Source organism: Lepus europaeus, chromosome 2 (genome assembly GCF_033115175.1).
Source record: "Lepus europaeus isolate LE1 chromosome 2, mLepTim1.pri, whole genome shotgun sequence".
Classification (NCBI taxonomy): Eukaryota; Metazoa; Chordata; class Mammalia; order Lagomorpha; family Leporidae; genus Lepus; species Lepus europaeus.
The window spans coordinates 124,948,226-124,966,155 of record NC_084828.1 but is presented as its reverse complement, the minus strand read 5'-3'; the positions used below and the strand labels follow the sequence as shown (position 1 = coordinate 124,966,155).

General features: G+C 40.9%; 1 protein-coding gene across 1 annotated transcript in view; it reads left to right on the top strand.

Moving 5' to 3' along the window:
- LOC133749197 (vomeronasal type-2 receptor 1-like) overlaps positions 1–17,930 on the top strand; it is a 28,048-nt gene that overhangs the window by 1,433 nt on the left and 8,685 nt on the right. Inside the window, exons 2-4 of the mRNA XM_062178408.1 lie at positions 11,743–12,034; positions 13,348–14,220; positions 15,660–15,887. Of these exons, the coding sequence (XP_062034392.1) occupies positions 11,743–12,034; positions 13,348–14,220; positions 15,660–15,887 (1,393 nt within the window). The remainder of the gene's footprint in view (positions 1–11,742; positions 12,035–13,347; positions 14,221–15,659; positions 15,888–17,930) is intronic.

Below are 17,930 nucleotides of genomic sequence, written 5' to 3'. Positions count from 1 at the left end.
TACTCCCTAGTTGGCTGCAACAATCAGAGCTGTGCTCATCCGCTGCCAGGACTCAGGAACTTTTTGCAGGTCTTCTCATGTGGGTGCAGGCGCCCAAACCCTTGGGCCAACTTTAACTGGTTTCCCAGACCATAGCGGAGAGCTGGATCGGAAGTGGAGTAGCCAGGCCTTAAACTGGTGCCCAAAAGGATGCTGGCACTGCAGGCGGCAGCTTTACTCGCTATGCCACAGTGCAGACCCCATCTTGGCGTCTTTTTTTTAAACTTTTATTTAATGAATATAAATTTCCAAAGTACAGCTTATGGATTACAATGGCATCTTCTTTTTTAAATTTTATTTAATAAATATAAATTTCTGAAGTACAAGTTTTGGATTATAGTAGCTTTTCCACCCATAACCTCCCTCCCACCTGCAACCATCCCATCTCCCACTACCTCTCCCATCCCATTCTTCATCAAGATTCATTTTCAATTATCTTTATACACATAAGATCAACATGGTATATTTGGAATATACTAAGTAAAGATTTCAACAGTTTGCACCCACACTGACACACAAAGTATAAAGTACTGTTTGAATAGTAGTTTTACTGTTAATTCGCATGGTACAACACATTAGGGACAGAGATCCTACATGGGGTGCAAGTGTACAGTGACTCCTGTTGTTGATTTAAGAATTGACACTCTTATTTATGACGTCAGTAATCACCCTAGGCTCTTGTCATGAGTTGCTGAGGCTATGGAGGCCTTTTGAGTTTGCCGACTCTGATCTTATTTAGACAAGGTCATAGTCAAAGTGGAAGTTCTCTCTTCCCTTCAGAGAAAGGTACCTCCTTCTTTGATGGCCTGTTCTTTCCACTGGGAACTCATTTGCAGAGATCTTTCATTTAGGTCATTTCATCTTTTTTTTTTTTTGCCAGAGTGTCTTGGCTTTCCGTGCCTGAAATACTCTCATGGGCTTTTCAGCTGGATCCGAATGCCTTAAGGGCTGATTCTGAGGCCAGAGTGCTGTTTAGGACATCTGCCATTCTATGAGTCTGCTCTGTATTCCACTTCCCATGTTGGATCATTCTCTCCCTTTTGTATTGTATCAGTTAGTATTTGCAGACACTGGTCTTGTTTATGTGATCCCTTTGACTCTTCGTCCTATCATTATGATCAATTGTGAACAGAAATTGATCACTTGGACTAGTGAGATGGCATGCCACCTTGATGGGATTGTATTGGAATCCCCTGGCACGTTTCTAAATCTACCATTTGGGGCAAGTCCGATTGAGCATGTGCCGAACTGAACATCTCTTCCCTCTCTTATTCCCACTCTTATATTTAACAGGGATCACTTTTCAATTAGTTTTAATACTTAGGAATAATTGTGTATTAATTACAGAATTCAACCAATAGTACTAGAACAAAAAAAATACTAAAAGGAATAAAGTATTAAGTTGTTCATCAACAGGGCAAAGGCTGATCAAGTCACTGTTTCTCATAGTGTCCATTTCACTTCAACAGGTTTCCTTTTTCATGCTCAGTTAGCTGTCACCGATCAGGGAGAACATCTGATAGTTGTCCCTTTGGGACTGGCTTATTTCACTCAGTATGATGTTTTCCAGATTCCTCCATCTTGTTGCAAATGGCAAGATTTTATTGTTTTTGACTGCTGTATAGTATTCTATAAAGTACATGTACCATAATTTCTTTATCTAGTCTACTGTTGATGGGCATTTAGGTTGATTCCAGGTCTTAGCTATTGTGAATTGAGCTGCAATAAACATTGAGGTGCAGATCGTTTTTTTTGTTTGCCAACTTAATTTCCTTTGGGTAAATTCCAAGGAGTGGGATGGCTGGGTTGTATGGTAGGGTTATATTCAGTTTCTGAGGAATCTCCAGACTGACTTCCATAGTGGCTTAACCAGTTTGAATTCCCACCAACAGTGGGTTAGTGTCCCTTTTTCCCTACATCCTCGCCAGCATCTGTTGTTGGTAGATTTCTGTATGTGAGCCATTTTAAGCAGGGTGAGGTGAAACCTCATTGTGGTTTTGATTTGCATTTCCCTGATTGCTAGTGATCTTGAACATTTTTTCATGTGCCTGTTGGCCATTTGGATTTCCTCTTTTGAAAAATGTCTATTGACGTCCTTGGCCCATCTCTTAAGTGGGTTGTTTGTTTTGTTGTTATGGAGTTTCTTGATCTCTTTGTAGATTCTGGTTATTAATCCTTTATCTCTTGCATAGTTTGCGAATATTTTTTCCCATTCTGTTGGTTGCCTCTTCACTTAGCTGACTGTTTCTTTTGAAGTACAGAATCTTCCCAATCTGATGCAATCCCAATAGCTAATTTTGATGTTGACTGCCTGTGCCACCGTGGTCTTTTCCAAGAAGTCTCTGCCGGTACCTATATCTTGCAGGGTTTCTCCAATGTTTTCTAATAATTTGATGGTGTCGGGTCGTAGACTTAGGTCTTTAATCCATGTTGAGTGGATTTTTGTGTAAGGTGTAAGGTAGGGGTCTTGCTTCATGCTTCTGCACATGGAAATCCAGTTTTCCCAGCACCATTTATTGAATAAACTGTCCTTGCTCCAGGAATTGGTTTTAGATCCTTGATCAAATACAAGTTGGCTGTAGATGTTTGGGTTGATTTCTGGTGTTTTTATTCTGTTCCATTGGTCTATCCATCTGTTTCTGTACCAGTACCATGCTGTTTTGATTACAACTGCCCTGTAGTATGTCCTGAAATCTGGTATTGTGATGCCTCCGGCTTTGTTTTTGTTGTACAAGATTGCTTTAGTTATTCGAGGTCTCCTGTGCCTCCATATGAATTTCAGCATCATTTTTTCTAGATCTGAGAAGAATGTGTTTGGTATTTTGATTGGTATTGCATTGAATTATAAATTGCTTTTGGGAGAATGGACATTTTGATTATGTTGATTCTTCCAATCCATGAGCATAGAAGATTTTTCCATTTTTTGGTATCCTCTTTTATTTCTTTCTTTAAGATTTTGTAATTTTTTTTACAGGCAGAGTGGACAGTGTGAGAGAGAGACAGAGAGAAAGGTCTTCCTTTTTGCCGTTGGTTCACTCTCCAATGGCCGCTGCAGCCAGCGCCCCGCTCTGATCCGAAGCTGGGAGCCAGGTGCTTCTCCTGGTCTCCCATGCGGGTGCAGGGCCCAAGGATTGGGCCATCCTCCACTGCCTTCCCGGGCCATAGCAGAGAGCTGGCCTGGAAGAGGGGCAACCGGGATAGAATTCGGTGCCCCAACCAGGACTAGAACTTGGTGTGCCGGCGCCGCAGGTGGAGGATTAGCCTATTGAGCCATGGCGCTGGCCTAAGATTTTGTAATTTTCATCGTAGAGATCTTTAACATCCTTGGTTAAGTTTATTCCAAGGTATTTGATTGTTTTTGTGGTTGTTGTGAATGAGATAATGATAGCAGTTCTTTCTCAGCTGTGGCATTGCCTGTGTATACAAAGGCTGTTGATTTTTGTGCATTGTTTTTATTTCCTGCTACATTGCCAAACTCTTCTATGAGTTCCAATAGTCACTTAGTAGAGTTCTTTGGATCCCCTAAATAAAGAATAATATCGTCTGCAAAGAGGGATAGTTTGTCTTCTTCCTTCCCAATTTGTATCCCTTTAATTTCTTTTTCTTGCCTGATGGCTCTGGCTAAAACTTCCAGAACTATATTGAATAGCAGCGGTGAGAGTGTGCATCCCTGTATTACAGACATTTTCAATCCTTAATAACATAAAATGGAAATTTAAGGTTTTTCACAATATAGAACACTAATGTTTTATAAACTGAATGTTTAATTTGCTCCCCATGCTTCACTGGAATTTCTGAATGTTATTTGCCTCTAAGATGAAATCTATTTATGTATAAATTTTCATGTAAATCCATGCTTCATTAAGAATAACTAGCCATAGTCACTGAAAGCAGTGGTGAGCAGTAACCACATCCTATCTGAAACATCCTCCACGTACCAGAGATGCAGTGAGGATTTGAGTGCACTTGCTTGGCTTTCCATTACACATTGGCATTTATGTGCATCTAATAAAGGACTGTGTGGTTTTAAAAAAAAAGGTAGTGAAGCGGTAGCAGGCAGACTTAAGCAATATTCACATGTAAGACACACAGTGGTTCCCAGGGTGGGGAGCAGCCGAGCCTCCCCCTTTCTTAGCTGTGTCTGCTCAGGTTCTTTCAGAAGGGAGAGGCGGTCAAGAGAAAGGTGAGCAGGGAGTTCAGTTCCATGGCTCACTTGCAAGTGCAGGGGTGGGGTGGCTACCAGTCATTCACACCAAAGTAGGACTAATCTCCCACTCGGGCCTACTCGCTATGAGGGAACAGCAATGTCTGGAAGGTGGACAATGGAAGGAGAGGGAATTGTGAAGAGAATTGAGGGCGTGCAGCTGGGAGTGAAGCCCAGGCGTGGAAGGTGAGGGGCAGTGGAAGCCGGTGTGAGACACCAGGCGTGCGGCATGACAGACGGGCTGGTGCGTGCTAAGATTGGCAAAGAGAAAGATAAACATTGGATGGGAACATGGACAAGATTTATCATCTTCTTCAGCAGATAAGTGTGAAACAGCATAGACAGTTTAAAGGTTTCCCTTTAAAACTGTGGTGTGCAAAGTGGGTTAAACTGGAACACCAGCATCCATATGAGCGCTGTTGAAGTCCTGGCTGGCTACTTGGGTCCAGCTGCCTGTTCACGTGGCTGTGAGAAGCAGAAGATGGCGTAAGTGCTGGGGTCTCTGAACTCGCAGGAGAGACGTGGCTGGAGCTCCAGCCCCCTGGCTTCAGCCTGGCTCAGTCCTGTGGGTGTGACTACTTGGGGAGTGAACCAGCAGATGGAAAGTACCTCTCTCTCTCGTTTCTCGGTAACTCTTCCTTTCAAATAAACATCTAAATCTTTTAACATGTAACGAGAAAAGAAATGAAAGAGGAGCAGGGTGCTCACGGGTTAGGGTGGGGGAGGAATGAATGTGCAGTCCTCAGCCAGCAGAGGCCGTCCGGGTCATATTTAGGAACAGATATGAGGTTGGCAGTGAGGCCAGAGTGTCTGCCGGCCCCTGCGATACCAGGGGCCTGAACTCCAGGGCTTGCCTCACACAAGAGCCAATTAGCCGATTTCAGCATCTTCATACATTTGTGTGCAAATGAGCAATGGCATTTATTTATTTCCTGTATTTGTTAATTTTTTTGGCTGGGGGTGGGGGGGTTAGGGTGCACATCTGGTAATTAAAACAAAATTTTAAAAACTCTCAAAATTTGGTTCTGGGCCTATTATTCTGGGGTGAAGCTCTTGGGAAGAGAATTAATCTTTCTTCAGTGTTAACTAGATCTTAGGGACGGAAAATATCTCATTTAATCTTTTTTTAAAAAAACTTTTATTTAATAAATATAAATTTCAAAAGTACAACTTTTTGATTATTGTGGCTCCCCCCCTCCTTAACCTCCCTCCCACTTGGAAACCATCCCATCTCCTACTCCTGCTCCCATCTCATTGTTCATTAAGATTCCTTTTTAATTATCTTTATATACAGAATCTACTTAGTATATACTAAAGGTTTCAACAGATTGCACCCACACGGACACACAAAGTATAAAGTACTGTTTGAAGACTATTTTTACCATTAATTCTTATATTACAACACATTAAGGACAGAGATCCTACATGGGGAGTAAGTGCACAGTGACTCCCATTGTTGATTTAACATTTTTTTTTCACATTACTTGGGTTTTATTTTATTCTTTCTTTTTTCTTTTTTAACTTTTATTTAATGAATATAAATTTCCAGTGTACAGCTTATGGATTACAATGGCTTCCCCACCCCCCCATAACTTCCCTCCCACCCGCAACCCTCCCCACTCCCGCTCGCTCTCCCCTTCCATTTGCATCAAGATTCATTTTCAATTCTCTTTATATACAGAAGATCAATTTAGTATAAAGATTTCAACAGTTTGCACCCACATAGAAACACAAAGTGAAACATACTGTTGGAGTACTAGTTATAGCATTAAATCACAATGTACAGCACATTAAGGACAGAGATCCCACATCAGGAGCAAGTGCACAGTGACTCCTGTTGGTGACCCAACAAATTGACACTCTATGGTGCCAGTAACCATCCTAGGCTGTCGTCATGAGTTGCCAAGGCTATGGAAGCCTTCCAAGTTTGCCAACTCTGATCATATTTAGACGAGGTCATAAAAGACAGAGTGAGGATAGTAACCAATGATCCTAAGAGTGGCATTTACCAGGTTTGAACAATTATACAGCATTAAGTGGGGAAGAGGACCATCAGTACACACAGGTTGGGAGTAGAGCCATTGGTGGTAGAGTAGAGGTTATGATTACCAAGGAATGAGGCCCAAGTGCACTAGACAGGGTCTAGAACAAAGGACAGAGTCATTATTAGAGGAGCTAAGAAAGGTGCTGTCTAAGCTACAATTAAGTTTTCTGATTGAGAGGCAAATAGAACCTGATAGAAGGGGCTTGATAATAATCTGGTGGGCTTTAGGCCTTGTAAGTTAAGAGGCCCAGACCTATCTATCTCTTCACATGGGGTATATCCTAAGGGAGGTGTGAACCTCCTAGGGGAAGGCACTCTGTTGACTTTCATTACTTGGCTGGGCTGGGAGGAGAGCTGGCCAGGTAAAGGCAGGTGGCATCTCTAACAAGAAATTTACAGTTCTGCCTGCAATGTTGCTGACCCTACTTGACCATCCCCTCAGCTGCAGTGGTCACTTTGGAAGTTGGGCTGAGTGAAGGGCTTTTCAGCTTAGAGCCAATAAGATCTGTGGCTCTGACCTGGGCATCCTTCGACTCCAGGGCAGGTCCATTTCCAGTGATCCAACTCTTGGCAGAGCTGCCAGGGCTCTTCACAAGCTGACTTCTGCTGAAGCCCAGGCTTACCACATTGAAAGTCACTGCAGTGGACTGGCCTGTTGGGTCTCCTTGAGGGCAGATCACTGTACAGATCAGCCATTAATAGGCCTGCCACCCATTGCTTCTGATGCCTAGCTTTCTTTTCCTCCTGGTTTGTGTTAAAGCAGACCAGAGGATGCAAGTCAAGGGAGTGCCCAAGTCCCATCTTAATCTTCGGTGGCCTGAACTACAAGTCTATAGTCACAGGCATGTTCTGTAGTAGTTTTTCTAAGGTAGACAATGCCCATGAGGAAAATTATATTCTCACTTTAAAACTTTCTTTCCCTTTGGTCTGAAAGGGAGGTTTTTTCTACTTACTGTATACTTCGCTGATGGCGAAGTGAATCTAGCTATGAGATTATTATTTAAGTTCTTATTTTAGCTATGCTATTACAGAAAAATGTTAGCCATCTCTTTTATAAGGTCTAAAGATTAAATTGTGCATCCTATAGATTCCTTCATAATAGAATTAGTTTCCTACCTTGAAGAGAACAGAGAAATGAAAGAACAAGTTGGGCTTAGAATAGAGAAATGAGGGAGCAAGTCCTAGATCGCTTGCTGACAATAGCAATATCACATGAATACTTAGCAAACCGTTTCAACCATTAGATAACAACTTAAGAAAACATTTACCAGAAGGTCCAATGCCTTCTATAAATTTTAAGAATCATGTATTTGAAAACACCTCTTAAATATCTAACATGGTGTAGTTTGTTTAGCCAGTAAACTTAAGCACAACCATCTAAAATGTTTTTAGTTTCTTTCTACCAACAAGTCTAAAACATATGATACACAGATTCAGGTCCCACAAATTAAAATGTATCTTTGATTGATTTTAGCAGCTTAAATTTATGGACAATCTTATCTATAAGCCATTTAAAATAAAACTCTTAATAAAATTTCCCCATGTGGACATACAATATGTACACACATATAATATAGCATAGTAGACCAATATAGCAATTTTAATAATAGCTTTTAAAATCTTTAACTCTTTTTGTAGATTGCCAATTGAGTTGAATTGCTTTTTCTTTTTAGTAACCTCAGTTAACCATACTTTCTCTCAGTTGGTACTGTTAATACATTATTGGCTTCATCTGTTTACAGAGCCATCCCAAAGTACTGAATACAATAGAAGTGGCTGGAAAAAGTCCATAGGAACCTATAGGAGGACAGCTAAACACAGAACCAACAACACTTTAGTTTTATGAGCAGCACATCATATATAACTGTGGATGACAAAAGACTTTAAGTCGCCATGTTTAAAATTATAAACTCATCAACCAACAAGAGGCACTTGCTTACTTCACAGTATTTTTGAAAGCACCTGTAGGATTTTACAAGTATTTAACCCTTTAGGCCTCTGGGGCTTTCTCATTAAGATAACTATCATGTCTAGTAACACAAGATCATTAGACTTTTTAATTCTCAAACATTTGTATTAATAGCATTTTCCATTATAGAAACTTAAAGTCTGGTACCACATCACATCTTGACAGTCCTTCTAATATAATCCAAATAGACTGATTAGTTGGTGTCTCTATAAGATGAGAGACATAGGTCCTTCGATTTTTTTCAGTTGGGCCCAAACGGGAAAAACCAAAGTCCAGGATTTACTGGAAATTTTAGAGACCAGATTGTTTGAAACTTTGATGTTTTGAATGCCTGTCAAGAATGCCAAGAAGGCTCAAAATCCAAAATATCTGGTTGAAATAAGATTTCTTAAAATCATGACATAACATAGACCAAATTTGATCATTGTTACAAGGTGATTATTCAAATTTTTGAAAAAAGCACATATTTAAATAACACATAGCTCTTAATAAAAATTCAGCTGTTTTTGAACAATTAGAATTTAACAGACATCAAGAGAACATAATAGATTACTTTAACACATTGCTTTAACAGAGCATCAGAGTTTAATTCTATGTCAAAGAGAAATTGAGCTTCCTGTGATCTTTTGCTGTGAGGTTTCCTTCCTTTACCTTCTTTCATATTGGTGACCATGTTTCTGTGTTTCTGTGTGTAACACATCTTTAAGCATCTTTTGCAGGGCAGGATGAGTGGCAACAAATACTTTCAGTTTCTGTTTGCTATGAAAAGTCTTAATGTCACCTTCATTCACAAATGAGAGCTTTGCAGGATATAGTATTCTGGGCTGGCAGTTTTTCTCTTTTAGTACCTGGGCTATGTCTCGCCATTCTCTCCTAGCTTGTAGGGTTTCTGATGAGAAGTCTGCTGTGAGTCTAATTGGAGATCCTCTAAGAGTAATCTGACGTTTCTCCCTTGCACATTTTAGGATCTTTTCTTTATGTTTCACTGTGGTGAGTTTGATTACAACATGTCGTGGTGAGGATCTCTTTTGGTCATGTTTATTAGGGGTTCTATAAGCTTCCTGTACTAAAATGCCTCTGTCCTTCTCCAAACCTGGGAAATTTTCTGCTAGTATCTCACTGAAAATGCCTTCTAATCCTTTCTCCAATCTCCATGCCTTCAGGAACTCCTAGAACCCGAATGTTGGTTTTTTTAATAGTATCCTGTAGATTCCCGACAGTATTTTTTAGATTTCTAATTTCTTCTTCTTTTCTTTGGTTTGCCTGTTTCCTTTCCTGTTCTCTGTTTTCTAAGTCTGATATTCTCTCTTCTGCTTCGCCCATTCTGTTTTTAAGGCTCTCTAATGTGTTTGTCATTTGATCTATTGAATTCTTCATTTCATTATGATTTCTTGTCACTATCACAGTTTCTTGTTCCAATAGTTGTTTCATTTCATTTTGATTCCTCCTTAATATATCATTTTCATGAGAGAGATTTTCTATCTTGTCCACTAAGGATTTCTGTAGTTCAAGAATTTGTTTTTGAGAACTTCTTAATGTTCTTATCAATTTTTTGAGATCCGCTTCTTGCATTTCTTCGATCTCATCATCTTCATAATCTTGCATTGGGGTGTCTTTTTCATTTGAGGACGTCATAGTGTCTTCCTTGTTCTTGTTAGCTTGGTTTTTGCGTTTGTTGTTTGGCATGTTGGAGATATTTGGTTTCTTCACTGTGGTGTTTTTTCTTGTTACACTATGGCTCTATATTAAGTGGACTGTGTGCTTTCAGTGGAGCCTTAGACGCTTGAGATGGGTGTGGCCTGAGAGCTGTGTTTGGTTCCTCAGGGTTGAGGGTGTGTCAAAGATGATACTCCCAGGTTAGGTGTGGTAAATCTCTCTTTTTTTGATTTAAAAGGGAAGTAATTCCGCACAGCTGAACGTAATTGGAGGTAGTTAGCAGGCAAATGATATACCCACAGGAGCCAGAGATCGGAAGCTCTTTCCCAAGGACCAGACAGGGAATCTCTGCTGCCCTCAGTGTGGGCTCCAATTCTCCTGTAGTCTCCCACTGGGTTGCCAAGTTAGATGCTAATCTCCTGTTATTTCACCCCTCCCCCCAGAGTCAGGTGTTTCTGCTAGGCTCAGGGCTGGTGCAGACCTGAGGTCGCCCTGCTTATGACGTATGTCCAAAATGGCACCTGCTCTGTCTTGCTCGCCTTTGAGAGGTGAGCAGAGAGAGAGAAACTTGTGTCTGTATCGGTCACTTTTTTTATTTTTTTCCTATGTCTCTTCTAGTTAGCCTGGTGAACTTTTCCCCACGGAGTTTCAAGCCTCGTTCCCTCTAGCCTCCTCTTTCCGCTTGCCCGCTGGTATCTCGGGCTATTGAGGTTTGGCTCACCTTGTGTTCCAGCGCTGGTGTGTTGAGTCTGCCGCTGGTGTCCCGAACTTGGGCTCCCACGCTCTCCACGCAGGTCCACTGTGAATCACTAGTTCCGGAAGAGTTTCCTCTGCTGTTTCATCCCCTACTCTTCCTTGACCCTGCAGTATCTCCACTTATATTAAATTTTCTCTCCCCCTGGACTAATAGTGTGCTCCCTGCCTATTCCGCCATCTTGCCGCCAGTGTCTGATTTAACAATTGACACTCCTATTTATGAAGTCAGCAATCAACCGAGGCTCTTGTCATGAGCTGCCAAGGCTATGGAAGCCTCTTGAGTTCACCAACTCTGACCTTATTTAGACGAGGCCATAGAGTTTGTTGAAGATGGAAGTCCTCCTTTCAGAGGAGGAAACCACTGTTTTGAGGGGTTGGCTGGCTGTTACAGCATTTTGTGGAAAGTACCAGGCAGAGGTGGGGTGTCAGTGCAGGCCCTTCTTGTCGGACAAGTGCTTTATTTCTGATTTTTATTTCCATTTTAAAAATATTGTGCAAACTGACAATACTCCTTAGAAAAAGGATTCTGGAGTGAATGTCTTCAATATTAACAATCAAATCATGGCAGAAAGGTACGGGATTTGAGTTAGTATATATGAATTTTGTGTATTCCTACCATAAGTATCTTTGTGTTTTAAAGTTATAATTAATGTACAGAAGAAAATAAGAGAAGAGAAAGGAGACTCTTATGGCCCCTGCGACTTACAATAGGTGGGGAAAGTACATCAGGGGTTACTGGGTGCTTGGTTTGGAAGAGAGAATTAGGAATATAGGAGTATTTTTGTGAAAGCAGATAAGCAGCAGTTTGAAATGATCACAGTCAATGAAAGATGCAGAGGGCAAGAAGACTTCCAAAAAGCTTCTTCCCATCCCAGATCAGGCAGCAATGAAGATCACTCACCCGTTAGTCTTTAAACTTCTAAGGTTATTAGGAAAAATCAATTATCTCAGACAAGGAAGTTGCCTGCTGATGTTTGGGGGAATAGCCACCCTTACCAACCCCAACAAAGAGTTGCCTTTACTCTCAAAGACCTGCTGCATGGCTCATGTCTGACAAAAGCTATTTGTTTTCAGGTTTAACTTCCGGGGATTCCGCTGGATGAAAACCATGATACACACAATCAAAGAGATTAATGAAAGGAAAGACATTTTGCCCAATACTACTCTGGGCTATCAGATCTTTGACACCTGTTTCACCATCTCCAAAGCAATGGAATCGGCACTGGTACTACTCACAGGGCAGGAAGAAAACAGGCCCAATTATCGAAACAGTACCGGGGCATACTTGGCAGGAATCGTTGGGTCAGGCGGATCGTCCTTATCAATTGCTGCTTCAAGAATTCTGGGGTTGTTTTATTTACCTCAGGTATGACGGAGTATTGTGTTGGGTGCTGACTTATAACGAAACACACACTTGGTCTGTGTTAAGTTGCAGCAAATAGCAAGGTGCCCAGGTGAGGCTGAATTAAGTTGCAGGGATGAATGATGCTGCTGTCTCTAATGATGTAGCATCAGGCAAGTGCTTTTTGAAGCCTGCTGAGAGGTGACTTGAGACTCTTCCATATCCGCTGGGATCCTGCTTTAATTTTTGGCTTGAGGCTGTGACCCAGTGATTTGTATGTTTCCATCTCACTGTGCGCAGTTCTCTGTAGCACAGTGGCTGATTGATGGATGGTATTGGGAACTCATTTTGATTGTTATCTATGTTAGCACTTATTATTCAAGACCTTTTTTGTTCATGCACTGACACGTGGAATGGGTCTCGGACTTTCACAGGATGGCTAGAATTTGGAGATGGCTGAATTTCCTAGTCATCTGAGACATTCTTAAGTTCTCACAGATGGAAAGTACATACAAGAATTGTTAAGCAAGTAAAAAAATTATTCTTATATTTATCTTCAGAATGTCAATAAAATGAGGGCTTCTGGCAAATCTGTTGGAGATCATGACTTGAACTTGAGATTAAAGTGGGACTTTTTCTCACCTTTTTCAAGCTCAGTCTTAGGATCTGCTTATACCGAAGTACTAGCAGAGAGAAATAAGGAAAGAAAAGAGGAAAGACAGAAAGTGGTGGAGATAAAAAAAAGGGGGGGGGAGAGGAACATAAGAAGAGAAGGAAGAGGAAGAGGAAGAAAAGAAGGAAAATAAAGAGGAGGTGGAGAAGAAAGAAGATGAAGAGGAGGGCGAGAGAGAGAGAATGACACAACACACACGTTTGCACAGACCTTCACCCACCCACCCACACAACATACACATATACACAGAGAGGAAGAGAGAGGAGACACTGGGCTTGCCAAATGGCCTTGAGTCCATTCTCTTTCCCTTCTGTATGGATAAGATCTTAGATCTGAGGAAGACCGTAGATGTGTTATTCACCTTGTCTCAAATGAGCGTAGAGGAATGGGGTGGTGACTGTTCTAGGATCCCTTCTGTGAAAAGTAGTACATTCAATGTTACATCTTAATTATTGGCTTTTCTCTTGGGCTAGGGTGGGAAAAGGATGGCTGGAAAGGTGCGGAGTGTTCTCTCCTTACTTGTGAGAAGGGAGAGGAATATTAGTCTTTTCATCTATGCATAGATACATGAGCTCCCTCCTTCTCCAACCAGTATATTCTGAAATTGTATAATGTAAGATTTGCTATTGCTCTCTAATAATTATACAAATATTTTCAATTGTAGGTGGGCTATGCCTCTACCTGCACAGTTCTTAGTGACAAATACCAGTTTCCATCTTATCTTCGCACCATAGCTAGTGATAAGTTCCAGTCTGAGGCCATGGTACAACTTATCCAACACTTTGGCTGGGTCTGGATAGGCACTATAGCAGCTGATGATGATTATGGAAAATATGGAGTGAAGGTTTTTAAGGAAAAATTGGAGCGTGTCAACCTCTGCATCGCATTCTCCGAGATCCTGCCCAAAGTCTATTCCAGGGAGAAAATGCAAAAAGTTGTTGACGCTGTAAGGACCTCCACTGCGAAAGTCATTGTGCTTTATACATCCGACATTGACCTCAGTCCTTTTGTGCTGGAAATGGTTTACCATAACATAACTGACAGGACATGGATAGCAAGTGAAGCGTGGATTACCTCAGCCTCCATTGCAAAACCGGAATATTTCCCATATTTTGGTGGGAGTATTGGGTTTGCAGTACCAAGAAGTGATATACCAGGATTAAAGGAATTTCTTTATGACATACATCCCAGCAGGGATCCGAATGACGTCCTGACCATTGAATTCTGGCAAACAGCTTTTAACTGCACCTGGCCCAATAGCAGTGTCCCATACAATACTGACCACAGGGTGAACATGACTGGCAAGGAAGACCGATTACATGCCATGTCTGATAGATTCTGTACCGGAGAGGAGAAGTTGGAGGATCTTAAAAATACCTACCTGGATGTGTCTCAGCTCCGAATTACAAACAATGTCAAACAAGCTGTGTACGCGATGGCCTATGCCCTGGATCGTCTGAGCAGATGTGAGGAGGGACGGGGGCCATTCATTCCAGGACATGGCTGTGCATATATACCTGACTTTGAGCCTTGGCAGGTAAGTAGTTTGTTTTACCCCCTGACAATGATCAGAATTCTATCTCTTAAAACTATTAATTTGCTTTTGTACTTAACAGACACAATTTCATCATGTGCTGACCAATAATTAGGCCTTGCATGTGTGTCCTAAATGGGTATTTTTAATTTTCTTTTGTTAACAGAGTTGTTATTAGGTTTGTTGCTAAGTATAGGAATCCCCTTCCTGCTCCCCATGCCAAAAACAAAACAAATCAAAACAAAACAAAACAAAGCAAAACAAAACAAACAAAAAAAGCAGTGCTTTTAAAATCATTGGTTTTTTCTTTGGTATAGTTTAAGTTTCAAGAAAAGCATTCTAGGACTGAGAGGGTGACTTAGGGACCCAGGTTTCTTCTATCTTGTCATTTTCCTACCATAGTGTTGGGACTTCGCCTTCAATCCAAACGTCCACATTCTAACCGGCGGGAAGGGCAAGGGGCAAAGTGGCCATGTTGCCGGCCATGGAAGGATCATCTGGGAAATTACAGACAACTCTTCTCCTGGCCATCAGCTGGGATTATTCATGTGGTCCTATCTGACCTCAAGGGAAACTGGAAGGCGCAGTCTACGTGCAGCATGGGCATGGATACCAGGAGCTGAGGACTGTGGGGGACTCTCTTGGAGCTTGGCCCCATGTCTTCTGTCTCAGTGTGATGTCCCAGCATCTTGTGTAGGGACATGGGAGCCAGAGTGCTCTCATTTAGATACAGACTAACCAGATGCTCCTCTGGGGTTATCCTTCCATGCCTTCCCTCTTATATCTAAAGGAGAAAGCATGCGCACCATGGTCTGGCACAGTCGGTTCTCCATGACACAGGCCCTGTCCATCTCTCTGAGTTCATCTCTTTTTTCATAACCCTTTCTCTCCATCATTTCTTGCAACATTATATAGGTTATCATGCCCCACATGATAATTTATATAGTTTCACGGTGTTTGCAGCCATTGATTGCACACTGGGGCCGTTGCTGTGCTGTAGCAGAAAAAAACCACTGCTCGCAGTGCCAGCATCCCATATGGGCGCTGGTTCGAGTCCTGGTGATTCCACTTCTGATCTTTCCCAAACTCCCTACTAATGTGCTTGAGAAAGCTTTGATAGATGGGCCAAGTGCTTGGACCCCTGCACCCTTTTTGGAGACCCAGAAGCCTTAGACTCCTGGCTTCTGATCATCTCTGCTCTGGCCATTGTGGCTATTTGGAGAGTGAACCAGTAGATGGAAGACCTCTTTCTTTCTCTCTCTCTTTCTGGCTCTCTAAAGGTAGGGGAGGTAGCAGACATCAAAGGTATACAGGAATAGGGTAAGAAACATCACATCTCCTGAATTAGATATTTTTAAAATAATTTTCTTTCTAGAATTCTATTTTCGAAACAATTGCATTTTTACAAATTGTTTTTTTTCCCCCAACCCTTTGCTTTCTAGCTCATGTTCTATATGAAGACACTTAAGTTTACAACCCACGATGGAAGGAAAATACAAATTGATATAACTGGAGACGTGACTGGATATTATGATCTTCTAAATTGGCAATTAGATGATAATGGAGATATTGCCTTTGTGAAGGTTGGAGAATACACATTCACAGAGTCTAAGTTTGAATTCATGATCAGAAAGAATTCAACAATATTTTGGAATACTGAATCCTCAAAGGTTAGTCACCCTGGTGTCTTATTTTGTTTATATGTAGAGAGAATTGAATTTCTATATTGTTTTAGGACTTACGGAATCTAAACACCTAAAATTTGCCATCCCAAGCCAATTCTCCTAAGAATGCAGGTACTTCAAAAAATCCTGGAAATGGAACCAAAGTAAAGTTCATTTTGGTACTAAATATTTTGAAGTCCATGCATTGTTTTTTTATAATGTGCATTTGCACATTTTTTTGAAGACCTCTTATATGGTATATACCTTTTCTGTATGTAGTTTCAGAGCTCTTGTTTTTAGAGTCTTTTTTGGTTATAACTTTAAACATTAATTTCATTATTTTGTTTTTCTTTTTCAAGTACTGCAGTCACACTGATTTGATCTCCTTTGTATGTCTTCCATGTCATATACATTCCATTTCTACCTTTTTCTTGATCTCATTCTTATTTTCTTGGTTGTTTTCTTTCTTTCATTCAGTGACCATTACTAAATTCTCACTCAAGTATATTGGTTTTTAAAATAGCTATATTTATTTAATTTTTGCTCAGAAACTTTTTGTTTAGTATTCAAACTTCATGGATTTCATAAATACAACTTCGGGAACACAGTGATTCTTTCCACACTACCTACATTTCTACCCACACTCCCACCCTTCATCTTCTTCCTTCTGCTATTTCCATTTTATATTTTACTAAGATCTATTTTCAATTAACTTTATACACATAAGATTAACTGTATACTAAATAATGTGTTCAACAAATAGTATGGGCTGCAAGTTGGCCTTAACCTGCTTGTGACAACACTGGCCTCCTTATGAGATCTTTTTATCTGTCAGACTCTTGCTCTCTACTTTCTGTGGTTAGCTTTAGATATATAGATGTACACACACTCATGAAAGCTTTTACAGATGCACACTTACACTCTTGTCTCTTCCTTTCTTGGCCCATCTTGAAGTAGCACTTGGATGCATTGTGGCTAGATTTAAAAATAGCAGCCTACCACTGATCGGGTGCTTGATTTCTATGGCTTAGAACTGTTCTGTCCAATCCAATAGTGCCTAGCCACAGACAGCTTTAAAAATGAAAGTTCAATAAGATATACAATTCAGTTCTTAAGCTATATTTCAAGTGTTCAACGGCCACATGTAACTAAGGGTTACCATGCTGACAGCACACATATATAACACTTCTAGCATTGCAAAAGGTGTCGAGCTGCCCTGAGCTTGAAGTATAAACCATCTTCTGTGGCCCAGTCTTCTAACCTGGATGATAAGTTATTAAATAAATTGGTCTTGAGACTTGTGCCATGTAGGAGGTTTTCAATATACCGTTTTACATGAAAAATATACCATTTTACATAAAAAAGGGAAAATATTTTTTGTTTTCATATATGAGACTCATAGAATATTTGCTATACTAAAAATTGATAAAAATAGTAAACAGTGTAATAATAGGTTTATATTTTAATAATGTTTCTTTATAATAAGTTGAATAAAAATATTTTTAAATTTTATTTATTTATGAGACAAGAGAGTGAGAGAGATTATATGCTTCTATCCACTGATTCACTCCCTAAATGCCTGCAATGGTTCCAGGTGCCAAAGCTCGGAGCTGGGAACTCAATTCAGGCCTTTCACCTGGGTGACAGGAACTCAATTATTTGAGCTATCACTGCTGTGTCCCATGGGCATATTTAGCAGGAAGTGGGTCAGGAATCACAGCAAGGTATCGTACCCAGGTACTCTAACATGGGGTGCAGGCATCTTCCTTTCTTTCTTTCTTCCTTCCTTCCTTCCTTCCTTCCTTCCTTTCTTTCTTTCTTTTTTTTTTTTTTGACAGGCAGAGTGGATAGTGAGAGAGAGAGACAGAGAGAAAAGTCTTCCTTTACCGTTGGTTCACCCTCCAATGGCCGCTGCGGCCGGCGCATCTCGCTGATCCAAAGCCAGGAGCCAGGTGCTTCTCCTGGTCTCCCATGCAGGTGCAGGGCCCAAGCACTTGGGTCATCCTCCACTGCCTTCCCGGGCCATAGCAGAGAGCTGGCCTGGAAGAG